We start from the raw sequence: 13516 nt of genomic DNA on the forward strand, positions 1-13516 counted from the left end.
GAGAATCTGCGAGGGTGCCAAGATTTGCATGTATTAATAGACTAGGTGAAAAACATTTAAGGAGATTTGAAGAGCTAAAGCTGTTAATCTCATTTTTCATAAGTTTAAAGGATGACTTGATTTTAATGTTTATTAAGTACCCTCAAGTGAGGAAAATACTAATGCTACAAGTCCATGTATAAAGTGAAAAGGTACAGCATTAGCCAAAAGCTAAATCTGAAGCCACTTTAATTCCAAAAAGATAATGCTTAGTTTCTACAGGGAAGCAATAAACCATTGGATCAGCCTGCTGATAGAAAAAGTATCTTCAGTGCTTTTGTTGACAGTAGAGATCCCTTGAAACATTGTATACAATTCAGGTTAATTACAAGCACTAGCCACATGGGTTTAAAGACAAGCAATTCACATGGGTTTAAGGTGACAAGCAAAACACATGGGTTTAAGGTGGCAATTCAAAGGTGTGAAGTAACAAGTAATTGTTACTTCACACCTTTGAATTGCCACCTTAAATTTGAAGTTCTTTAAGAGGCATTTTCTGACACTCCCTTCAAAAACTTATTTTAAAGTAACTAGAGGCAAACAATTACTTTAAAGATATAGCCAGTGATAAACATCAAAGGCAATACTCTAGGGATGAACACAGATGTAAAACTCTACAAAGGAAGCAGCAGACAGCATAGCCTATTATTCTCATTCTTATCAAAACCTCCTCCTTTAGGAAAAATAATTGTGGGAATTGACATATCTAGACCTGCGCGCCAGTGAACAACTGCAAAAAGATATTTACAGCAGTCTTAGCTGTTCATATTGTTTACAGGTGCCAAACAGGCCTTTCTGTGCTCAGACATGCACCACTGTGCTTATGTAGATGGAGTTCTTATGGTTACAGAAGACTTTGAAAGTGTACAGATTCAGGGTAAAGTACCAGTGAGGTCATTCACAAAGCACCAGGAAAATGGGAAGTACTCACTAAAATCCTTACTTTATGTAAAGCATTCTGTAACTTTTCCAATTAATTTAGAACAACAGTTTGGAAGTGATAACCTACAGTCATACAACTCTTCATACAAAATTACTGATATTGAGGGTTCTGAGCAACTTGCTTGTGGTTTCCCTTTGCAAGGTCTGCATTTCTCAAGAAGAGAAACAGAATATGTTCCTGTTTTGGCATTTGTATTTGGTCCTCTTTTCCAGCTTGAGTAATGTCTACATCTAGTCTTTATTCAGGCAAAAATAAAGCCTGAGGTCCTAAACACTTTCACTTCTACCTAATAAGTGTATTAAAAGATGACACAGATTAAGTCATTTCAAAGCCTTAGAAATGAGATTTTTTTCCCCTCACTTCACATGTAACTCCAAATCACCACAGGTCTATGAAAAGGCCTAGCAGATAGACTATACCCAGCATGTAAAAGGCCTTGGGCAAGGCTCATTTCCTCAATGAAGGAAGAGGATCCAAGAGGGATTCAGAGCAAGTTATGAACTTAAAGTGAGTGATGCCTAAAAACTAGATTTTTTAATCTAGAAAGAGGCAGATAGTGTTTGTCAGATCTCATAGTTCAGGCTCACAGCAGAGTCATTGCTCATTTACATTAAATCCCATTAACCTGTTAAGCTAAACCTATACCAAGTTTTCAACACAATCCTGCTGCAAGATAAATAATTGAACTTCTTTGCCTTACCTTATACTCAACTGAATTGTGGACCCAACATTTCAGCTGTCATTAGCCTTGAAAATAATGAAATGATATTTTTGCCCAGCTGTATTGAACACTAAAAACTTAGGCTTGTTTTGCCTATAACAAATATAACTTGTCAAAATGCTCTGTCTGATCACAGAAAAGAGTAGCATCTACTTTTCATTAGTTTTGTTACCAGCTATTAAAAATGCCAAGTGTTCCAAGGTAAGGATTACATCTCCAGTTTCTAAAATTGACTGGATTAAACAGTCATTGAAGTGTTTTCACTGATGCAACTTTTTTTTTTAAAGTTGATTGTTACAAAATAAACATTTCTTTCAGTTATAGAAACACATGAATGGCCAGTTAACACAACTCCACTTAAGCCTTTTGATCACATTGATATTTAGGAAATATCCATCCATTTTCTACTTGTACTAGCTCAGCATAGGACAGCATATCAACATCTTCACCTCTTTTCTATTAAGAAAGGAGACCATGACTCAGAGATAGTCACTGTAACAACATGATGATGATGACAAACCAAAGCTATCATTTACACAGACCAACTTCTGTTCAGTACATCAGAACACTAGTTTTAAGCATCAGCATATTGTTTCCATTGATCAAAGTAAACTAAGAAAGAAAATCATGTAAAGTATTAGAAGTATTCAAAAAAACTGAAGTATGGGTGGAATTGAGTAAGTTTATTTAAATCCAATCACAGTTCAGTTTCTATAATTTAGCAAAGTCTGAGTAAATCAGACTATTTTAATTTCTCTCACAAAGATCAAGACTAACATGCTTATCAATGCCTGTGAGTATATTCTGCTTTCAGCAGATACTGGCCTAGTCAAGAAGCTGCTAACAAGAAACAATTGTACAATTTGGACAAAAGTGATCTCATTTTGAAAGGCAACACATTTGCTCTTCTAAATTTTGCCTGAGTTTCTATTTTTAGTCACAAAAACAGGACGGCTTAAACTTCAATTGAACAACTATATTTATCAAAATATCTAAATACTTGAAACTGCATTAAGTCTAAAAAGAGCCATCAAAATTTAATTAATTAATGATTAATGATTTGAAGTATGGGGAAAAAACGGGGGGGGGGGGGAATCACCCTTGGGAAATGATATGAACTACCAGGAACGAGACTAACACACATACTAAATTTGAAGATAAGCATAAATACAAGGGGACTGCCCTGCAGAAGAGACCTGGCTTGACAGACTAAACAAAGAACAAAGAACTAATGGTCTAGTCACCTCTACTAGTATAAAAATAAATTTTCATATTTTCCAATAACAAAAGAGAAAAACTGAGTGGCTACTAAGAACTTCAAGAAGCAGTCAAAAAATCAGGTGTTACAGAATACTGATAGGAGGAGAACACAGGACAACTATTTATCTTTTCTGTGAATTAACTAACACTGTAAAGCATTTTCATAAGGATAGAAATGCACACACAATACAGCTGTTGTTCATACAGAAGAGCTGAAAGTTGGCCAGAGTAAAAATAATTGAAGGCTTGGGTTCAAAACAATCTGGACCACTCTGAAGACTATAACTCTTATGCTGAGATAAGTGTTAGCAATCAATATGATCAGGACCTTAAAGAGTACTATCAGTATTGCAATGGCTTCTGCACTTCAAACTGTGAAAAAACTGTATATATGCAGAGGGAAAGGAAGTATAAAGGAACACTGCAAAAAATAAAACCAGCATGATTTCAATTAGCTTGGCTTTTTAATAAAACCAGGCTGAAAGTCATTCACAGCCTTACTTAAGTTGCATAGAGGAGTAAGCACTAAATAAAACATTACTAGTCTTTCTCACAAAGAAAAATATCAACACTAAGGCCGGCATAGATGGAAAGTCAAGGAGCGTTCCAGCATTCTCCATCTGCTTGCTAGTCACTACTTAACTCCAGAATAACCATAATACATCTTCTGCTCAAGTAACAGTCAAAAAGGGGGTATTTATTAATACAGCTGAGAAAATTTATCATTCCCTATAATCTCCAGCATAGACTATTTTTCTCTAATTAGAGTTAAGATTTCTAGTTCTACTGGTATTGTTGCTCATGGAAGAGCCCACATTTACATCTCATTAAAAATTATGTAATTCTCTTATCTGTAAGTTTCCACTGAGAATCTCAAGCTCTACCAAGAAGCTCAGACCTTCATTTTCCTGAGTACCTTGAGAGACCAAATAGAATACTTGTCCGCATGTATGATAAACAAACTGTGAAGTGCACTTCCAATGCTAAGCTATTCACCAGCTGGGGTTTATTTTTAAGATCTTCTACACACAATTAAAGCAAATGTGAGATTTTAAAGTTAACTGGAATGCTTTGTAACTCATGGTTTCTACTAAAAATAGTAATTCCTTCAAATGAATAAAGCATCTTTAACTTAACTACACATCAAAGCTTCATTTTAGGCAAATGGAAGCTATGAAGACAGAGATTAAGCTGCTTGTTACAGCTGAGCATGCACTTATCACATTGGAAATACAAGGAATAAATTTATCTTACCTTCAGGTGCATCTGCATCACAGTTTTTAGACACAAGTGTCACATTCCCTGGCTGACCATCAATTGTCTTATTACTCTGCATTATAAATACAGAAAATTAGTACATTAGTCTACCAGGTCTTCCATAGACAATGATAATGCAGAAACCAAATATATTTTCCAGTTAATTTAAAAAAATTCTTAAATCTCATAGGCTATTTAAAAGTATTACTTTTGAACAGCATTATCTCATCGACTATTTAAAAGCATTATTTTTGAAAGCAAAGTAAGCTGTGAGCAGTAAAACAACATTTCTATGTATGATTTCATTAACAAAACAATAGCTTGTGTTCTTTTTGAAGACTTGTGAAAAATATACTTGAGCTCTGAAATGAAACCTTTTAACTGTGCAGAAAATTAATTTGAAAATCAACTTTGGTGATGAAGTCACCACAGAGTTCTTAGAATTGATAATGAATACAGTTTACTTCTGGTCTAAAAGCCAGATGGTAGCATGCAACATACTTGAACTGCCAGAGTAGAAGAAGAAAAATTATTCTTAAGTAAACTATTGAAAACCCAAACGCACCTTCTTAAATGCCCCAAGTCACAGCAAACACTTGTTTCAAAAGAACAGTATCATACCTTGTAAAATTCCATGGGGCACACCAAAAGCACAAAACAATCACAACATAGCTATTCCAAAGTTTTGTCTTCCTTACCTTCACTCACTTAACCATATTAACAGAACTTTAGATACAACAATAGCCAGACCTATGGGCTTTGTTTGACAACAATTATGCTTTTTTCCAGGTCTTACATCACTGTTTTCCATGAACATTCCTATAATTTCAGACATTTTTAGTACAAGTACTGCCAAAGTAAAACTTCAGTGTTCTGTTACCCCATCTACTCCAAGGCTGAAAGCAGGATGCATCAAGGCCAAGCATGAGACAAAACTACGGACAGTAACTCAGTATGTGTGCTTCAGGAGCTGACACATTTTGGACACTTCTGAAAATAGCAAGCTATTATATAAAGGGTTAGGATACAACCTGTTACACCTACATGATTAGTTTCTGCTTATGTTAAGGACCAAGAACTTGAAAAGATCTGTTTCCACACTTAGCCATCCAAGGGATGATACTTCTGGATTCCTGCTGCTGACAATAGAGACACTCTGGGTCCTGCAATTTAACTCCTCCAAATTATCTATGTGATGACTGAAGAACCAAAGTGATCATTGCTGTTCTGGTCCCAAGCCAGGGAAAATATCCATGTTGCTTATGGCAAGTACTGGCTTTTTAATTCCTGTCTGGATCAATCAAGTCTTAAAGGTCCACTGGGGACAAATATCAGCAAGCAGTGGTCTTTCTTTCAGACAAAGGTAAAATAACTGTTGGCCTTACTGAACAGAAATAGGAATTATACCTCAAATATGGGCAAAGTTATACCTTTGCTAGAAAGCTAAGGTAACCTAGATGTTGATACAATTCTTTGTTTTTATAACCTTTCACAAAGAGTCATTGCTGATTAACAGTTAAGACAAATTGCTGCAAGAAGCAAAACTAAGCTATCCTTGGTGTCTGAAGAGCTATGAAAGTTGAACAAATTTGTACAGAAGGATTCCGTTGGTATGGGCACAACATGCAGAAGAAATTGTCAAAAGTTTCCGTCAGACACCACAGCTGAAGACACTTTTGATGAATTGGGGTCACATGCTTTGAACACACCAGTGCTCAGAGTTAATAAAGCAAGTAGCCCAGGTCTAGTTAATATTAATTGCCTTACAAAAGCTCCACTTTCACATATATATTCAGTTAAAAGGAAAAGTTACCAGCACTTCCAAATTAAAAGCTCTTGCTAAGAGTAACATTCTCCAAAGGAAACAGTCCAAGATTCAAACAGGAACCCAACCTATCCCATGCATTACCACAGATTGTGATAACAATTTATTTGGACACATTACTAGATTTGGAGTTACTGTAGAGCAAATCAGAGGGGGGAAATGCTCCTTTTACACAGCCTATGAGCCACCAGACTGTTATACACGTTTATCAGCCCATCCATCCACTAAGCTTTGTTGGAATAATGCTCATTTATTGCTTGGTTCTTACACACTGTTGGTTACCAGTGGTGTTATTCTAAAGGATGAAATCAACAGCAGTGTGACAGCACAATGAAAACCTGGACTGTCAAATAAGCTGGTGCATAGGGTTCTTCGTTATCATCAGGAAGCTTGCTGTGCCTAGTTCACTTGCCCTGCTCCTGATTATGTTCCTGGACACTCCTAAATCCATAATCACCAATTCAATAACTCTTAAGAACGTCTTCATTACTACCTCCACAGAAAAATAACTTGCTTCCCTCTCACCTCATTTCAAAATATCACAATTTAACATCCAGTTTCCAAGGTAGTCAGACACAGAAGATGTTTCTAATACATTCTGAAATGCTCCTGGAAAGGATGTTTTCAGAAAACCTTTTATCTATTTGGTATGCCAGAGAAGCCCAGATGTAATTTACCAGCATATTCTTTGTCTCATGTTATTTTAACAATAAAACCAGTTTCTACTCAAATTAGATTATGCACTTGAAACACAGCTCTTTGAAATGAGACATAACCTGAAGTCTCAGGATGCCTATCTTGACCAGAACATTTTGTAATCCTTTAAACAGAAAGTTACAGCTCTACTCAACCATTCCAGCTAATCCTTCTTGCAGTGCTGACCAGGATTATATTGCAATAGCTGCAAGAATGACAAGAGCCTTTCTACTGCTGTGCTCTATTCTCTTGACCCTTTTTTCTCAGAAATCATGTATTTTTCTTCAGATACTTCTTCTCATAAATTGCTAACATGCAAGTGTTTAAGTCTCAATCCTTCTGCCTCCCTTAATATACACACATTTTATTTTATTCATAAAGCAAAACAAACTGCTAGTTACAGTCTTTATTATTTTTCTGTTCAAACCTTCCATGCTATCTACAAACTTTGTGATAAAGTTCTATGTAAACACACCTAAACTGACTTTCATTGTAGTTTCATGCTACCACTACCCTAATTCTGACAAGTTGAGCCAATGCACACCTAAGCATGTTTATTTTGTGTTAGGTATATTTAGCATGAAACCTAATAAAATGCATTACACTTCCTAAACAAATATTCACATTCCCTACAGCGATTCTATTACTGTGCTTGGATTGGTATCAGGATGACCAACTGCCCACTATCAAATAATTCAAATGTAAAGACAGCAGTAAAGTAGCATTTGCTGAGACCTCCACTTCCTGCAGTGACAATCCTACCACACCAACACATTTAAGTTGAGCAAGTTCCTATCTTGTAGCCTATTTAACACTACTTTAATTTCAATTTTTCCTCCTAATCCTTTTGCCCCAAGAATTCTGTATCCACTGATACAGAATTAGTTCTTGTATCTTAGTTCTTATATCTTAGTTCAAACTAAGATAACTGATAGTAATAAGTTACAAATTTGTACTAATTTGTTGCAGCTGAAGGAAGTCAGCAGGGGTTTCCTTTGTAAAGCATGTGTGTCCTCCTACCACAGGAACGTCTTCCCAGAGAATTACAGAGATATTCCAAAAGCTCAAAGCAGCATCCAATCACTTCAATGTCATTTAAATCCTTTCTTTTGACCACTCCAGCTCAATTGTTTTGTCTTTGTGACATAAACATCAAACAGCACACCAAGGCATCTTGACTTCACTGCACCTGAATAAGCAACCAGTTCACAACCTGGTTAGTTGTCTACATTTGCAAGATCAGATCTGATGAAGTCTACCCCTGTAAGATACCAGACCTTAATAAACAGCCATCCATGAAACCTCTCAAGATGCTTCTGATATATAACTTTGAACTTGCCAAAAAATATGCAGGCTGCCACTCAAACTAAGATGTAATTGAGTAATTCAATTCTTCAGGTACAGTAGTTGAAAGACTTTTCAAAACCTTGAAATACACAAAAGTGCAATAACAAAAGCAGAGATTAAATTTTAATTGCTCAATTCTGTAGAACATTTTACCGCACAAGAACAGCATGGAGTTTCATGAAGGTGGACAGTCCAAAGTGCCTAAAATGTCATTAATCTGCATACACTTAGCTCCCCTCAACTTCTTATTTTCTACTGTACCAAGTTATCCTTGTCATGGTAAAAACAATCAGCTGTGGAACAGGATTGATTTCATTCTGTTCACAGCCCTACATATTCAAAATAATCCTCCCTGCAGTTACTCAGCAAACTAAGCAGACCAGTACAAAATCTAGTGGAAGCTAACAACTGTCTTATCAGAAGGAGTAAAACAAACCTCAGTTTCACACAAAGGCTTGGGATGACTAAGTCTTCATTTCTTGAGAAATTAAATTGTGTAGTACATAGCACAGTCAGGTTCTGGCTTGTGTATTACCAAGGGCCCTACTAGTATTTAAAGAATTGCCTACCAAAATCTCTGAAAACTGCAAATGCGTCTGACTTTCAAAGTTTCTGAAAACAGTACATTTTTAATACAGGAAATAAAATTTAAACAAAAAAGCATCTCACCTGAACCAGGTATTTCTGGCTTCCATACATTACATACTGTGGGGCAAGACTGTAAATCATGTAACTTGTATGAAGAACTATCAACAGAAGTATCATACAGAGAAATAAGAGTGCTTGAGGTCGAGTTTTTCCTCGTCTGATTTTATAAAGCTAAAAGTAGAAAAACACGTATTAATACAATGAAATAGCTCTTTTTTTTCCCCTGAAGACATTCAAAAACCTCTTTACTTCAAGTAAGTTTTAATTCTACTGCCAGAAGTGGGAGGTTGCTAAAATTATCTTCTGGCAACTTAATTCCAGTGGTTCAAAGCAGGTTTTCAGGTGTATTTACCTAAATTTCAAAGCACAGATATTTAACTGAATTAAGTTCTATCTGTATTAATGGCCCAAAAGTCTGATAACTTGATAAAATGAAACACCTTCCAAAAGCAGTGCAAATGGTACAATAGGCTTTTGACACTCATTAGGCATACAGACAATGCTACTGGCAACATCCCATATTTATGAAGCAATACAAAAATCTTAAATATATTCAAGAGCACATTTTTTAAATATCTGAGTATTAGAAACTAAACTATTAAGTTATATTCACCCTTGTCCAGAAGAACCATATTCCCATATTTCGAATGCCTGCCATTGAAGTGAAGATAAAGTACATAACAATGGTTGTGATAAGAATATAATCAAGTGGAAAAACCTAAAACAAGAACACAAGCAGTTAAAAAGACAAGAAGAAAAGCTCTTCTCCCACTAAAAAGTAAGTAGCTTCTACTTCTATAGCTTGTATTTGAGGTAGTCAGAGTCCTATTTTAGAGTTTTACATGGCTGACTCCAAATACAACTAACATAGGTTGCTGCTAATAGAGCTTAGACAATTAGTTTGGAAAAACATTAAGCATTTTCATCAATTTAAGACATGCCTTAATTTTGAAGTGTTACATATTTTCAGACCAAGAAATAATTATTTTAAATACACCCACAGAATAACAAGTCCACAGTGGCAACAATTATTTTAGGAGTGCATATTTGTGACTATTTTTCTGATCATATTTGCATACAAAACCTATATTTACATTAATAAAAGCTTGAGATAATATTGCTGCTGAACACTACTCTTCTCAGTGAACTACAAGCTTAGATGTTCAACACTTTTAAAAGCCACGGGGAAGCAATGCATTGTGCTGACCCATTACACCAAGAATACAGAAATATCTCAGCTGGAGGGGGAATAAAGGGTTGATTAATTTTGAAGTTGTTCTTTTTCTCAGTTTACTCATGACAAACTCAAATTTGTATGCGTACTTTGGTCCTTCCAACTCTACTAAAGTTACCTGATGCATGTTTTTACGTTGGGTTTGCTTCCAAGACTAATGCCTTACTATAATACAGTCAATGTTGCATATTTTTCAATGTGCAATATATTAAAAAGTGAGAAGTTGCATTTACTTCACTAAAAAGTCCTAAGCTATCCAGTACACCAACTAGAATGTATGCAGATCATGGGACAAAGTTGCTTTTATTCTGTGCATACTAACTACAACTGCTATCCTTCTCATCTGCCACTGTATTCTCATCACATCAAAATCAGTTTCAAGCACCACCTTCCTTGCCCAAACCAGATTCCATTCACCCAAGATTTTCATATCAGCAACTAGGAACTAGAAGTCAGTAAGGAAGCTGCCTTGCTTTTACTGAACACACATTTAGACAACGTTGTTTTAATTAATCACTTGGGGAGAAGTTTAAAAGGAAATGGAAGAGCATCCTTACATATGTATATCACCACTTCTTTACTTACTCTTTGAAGAACTGGTAACAACATATTCAATGGATTGGTCAGATTAGTTCCCAGAATTATAAATCCTGAGTCAAAGCCAGCCGAATGCAGAGCTTTGTCCAAACTGCAGAAATTAGAAAATCTGGGTAAGTACTGTGGTTCTCCCAGAGCTTTGTCTTTAGTTTTGAAAGAGCAACCCAAAAGAAAAAACAAACTGAACTAATTCCAGAGAGTGACAGCTGTCTAACATCTATACAGACACATGCTTTGCTTTACCACACTCACTGCACTTGTTCTGTGAAAGATATATTGATTTCTGCATCTCCTCAGCATTTTTGCTTTTCCCCAGTTTGGGTCATAAAGCTTATTTTCCCAGTCTGACAGATCAAAAATGCCAATATTTGAGACCTTTGGTTTGTGTCAATCCACATTGAAATCTACCAGATTTGCAGCTGGCTATGTTGCTTTTGACACTATGAAACCATTTCAATGTAATGCAGTTCAAAATGGATTAAACATGTAATTTAGTGGAAGATTTTAAGCACCTATTAACCAGCAGCTAACAAGTGTTTTAAGCACTTGCTAACCAAGAAGTACCTGCAATAAGACTCATTCAAGCAAGCAGAATATTTCCATAATCTGAATTAAAACTTCCTGGATATATACACTTAATTTCTGTCTCAATTCAGAACTGTTTCCCACCTGAATCATGTTCTTTCATCAGTTTGTTTTGATACATTTTGCTCCATTTCAATATATACTATTATAATGAGAAGTTCATCTCTACTGACAGAAATGTAACACCAAAAATAAGGGGGCTGAGGCAACCCAACCAAATTTTTCTATTAGAGCAGAAACTAGGTATTTAAATGGTCAAGGAAAATGCTGAAATGCACTTACTTTGACAGGAACAGAGACACAGTGAAGAGCAATGCCACAATGATGAAAAACACTCCCCACACGATCTACAGGTAAAAATTTAAAATGATTTAACTGAAAGTGTTTGTAGTTGACATAAGAAATATAGCACTCAAGCCAGGAACTGATTCTCCAAGATGTCTCAACCAGAACACCACCTATGTTTCTTGGATTATCAGCTAGTTCAGGAAACGACTCTCCCTCCTTCTGACAGGTTTTCTCCCTCACAATCTTTTCCCTGGGGAGTTTAGGGGATGATACACAGAAGAGAGCCTAGGTAGGAAACTTGTTTAGTTACAGTTCCAATAGTATCACTATTTTCCTAGAAATCCTAGTCATGGACTACAATCAGGTAAGTCACTGAACTTCCCAAAACAACATTTTCAGACTGCTAGACCTGAGACCAAGACAGAGTTATTCCAAAATTCTATACACAGGTACACAATGCACGGTCTTCCATGTGAATGAGGGAGTTTCACAGTTTTAATCGCCTCAAAACTTGGCACACAACCATCATGAAAAGGTTAAGAACTTTATTACACCTGCTCATTAAAAACTCTGTATCAGAGATACAATGCTATTATTGTTCATTCAATTCTGAAGATAAACTTCCATCTGCAAACTCTAATACAGTATTAGAACATCAGTTACAGAACAACTCAAATTATGTAGATCTTATTAGATATAGATTTAGAGATCAATATCAAGGTAAGTATTAAGTTTTGCATTTCCACATAATTAAATGTACTAAGATTTTGCCTCTCCACAGCAAACTCCTACTACATATTAGCAGTATGGGAAATATTGAAAACCAATAGAGGGCAAGAGTCTGAATCTCATAATTCTTCAGTACCTTCTGCCAGCTATGGCCACTAGACAGGTATTTGTATCTCCTCTGGAATATGCCTGTCTTCTGAAGTGACATCTAACATTTAGAAATGTTCGGGTTAGGAGTTTGCCTCCTATCCCTGCTCCCAGACCAGTCAAGCTAAGCTATTTCACTGGTGGATAATTTTGAATTGTTATTAAGATAACCACAGAATTTCAGACTTAATTTACTCTGAGCAGAAACAAACCACAAACAGTTGGTACTTCCAAAAATTGTTAATATTCACCCTATAGACAGACACCAAGCTCAGCAAAAGAGGTGCTGCTTCAGAGAATGGAGCAAGACATTTCTGCCCCAGCCTGTTAAGAGGACTATGCTGGAACAAATAACCACACTTAGCCCATGGAGAACACCAGATCAGAACAAGAGGATAAAAGAAGCTGCAGCCTACAGAGATCCCACATGTGCTTCTGACAGGAACTACAGTTCATGGAGTCCACTCATACTGGAATAAAAACAAAGTGTGAAGAGGAAGCAACAGCAGAGTAGAGGTTTTATGGACTGATGGCAACTCCCTATTCCCCTCTGTGCCACTCCAGTCAGGACAAAAGGAGTTGAGCCTTGGAAAGAGTGGGCATCTCTGCTCACAGAAATCTCAAAACCGAGCACTTGATTTCCTTATATTACCGTAGGTATTTCCAGTTTACTCCCAATAGCTGCAAAGTACACAATGAAAATACAGGTGCAATACTGCCAATTTATTATTTTTGAGCAGACTTCCATGTTTCATATCCTATAGTCTTGTTCACACAGCCATGTTCACATAGCTATGTGCTCTGGAGTTTTTTTGCCCTAAAAAAAATATTTAAAAACTCCTATAGTATACAACATTTCTCTTGTTGCTGAGACTATCAGATGAAGTGTAAGAATCCATAAAAAAAGGCCAAGTCTAATTACTTTCTACAAAATGTGACAAATTCAACATTACTCAACAACCTCATGTTGGCCAAAACTCAGTTCCCTGGGATCTTCAGATGTGCATCTTTTGACTGAATTGAAAAACTAACAGATTCATCTTTGAGTTAGCTTTGAGTAAAATAATAATCAACTGAGGCTTTCTACTTAGAGAAGAAAGTTTTGCCTTTAACAACAAATCACATGCTAATAGATACTTAGCAGTAATAAACCAATTAAAGCAAGAACACTTGATGACACTGTAGTGTCCTCAAGACAAT

General features: G+C 36.1%; 1 protein-coding gene across 2 annotated transcripts in view; it reads right to left on the minus strand.

Moving 5' to 3' along the window:
- LMBRD1 (LMBR1 domain containing 1) overlaps positions 1-13516 on the minus strand; it is a 63979-nt gene that overhangs the window by 7436 nt on the left and 43027 nt on the right. For both annotated transcript variants that reach the window (XM_064412322.1, XM_064412321.1), the window contains exons 10-14: positions 11435-11499; positions 10556-10658; positions 9350-9454; positions 8758-8907; positions 4218-4293 (exon numbers count right to left, since the gene is read on the minus strand). In XM_064412322.1, the coding sequence (XP_064268392.1) occupies positions 4218-4293; positions 8758-8907; positions 9350-9454; positions 10556-10658; positions 11435-11499 (499 nt within the window). The remainder of the gene's footprint in view (positions 1-4217; positions 4294-8757; positions 8908-9349; positions 9455-10555; positions 10659-11434; positions 11500-13516) is intronic.

Source organism: Passer domesticus, chromosome 3, assembly GCF_036417665.1.
Source record: "Passer domesticus isolate bPasDom1 chromosome 3, bPasDom1.hap1, whole genome shotgun sequence".
Classification (NCBI taxonomy): Eukaryota; Metazoa; Chordata; class Aves; order Passeriformes; family Passeridae; genus Passer; species Passer domesticus.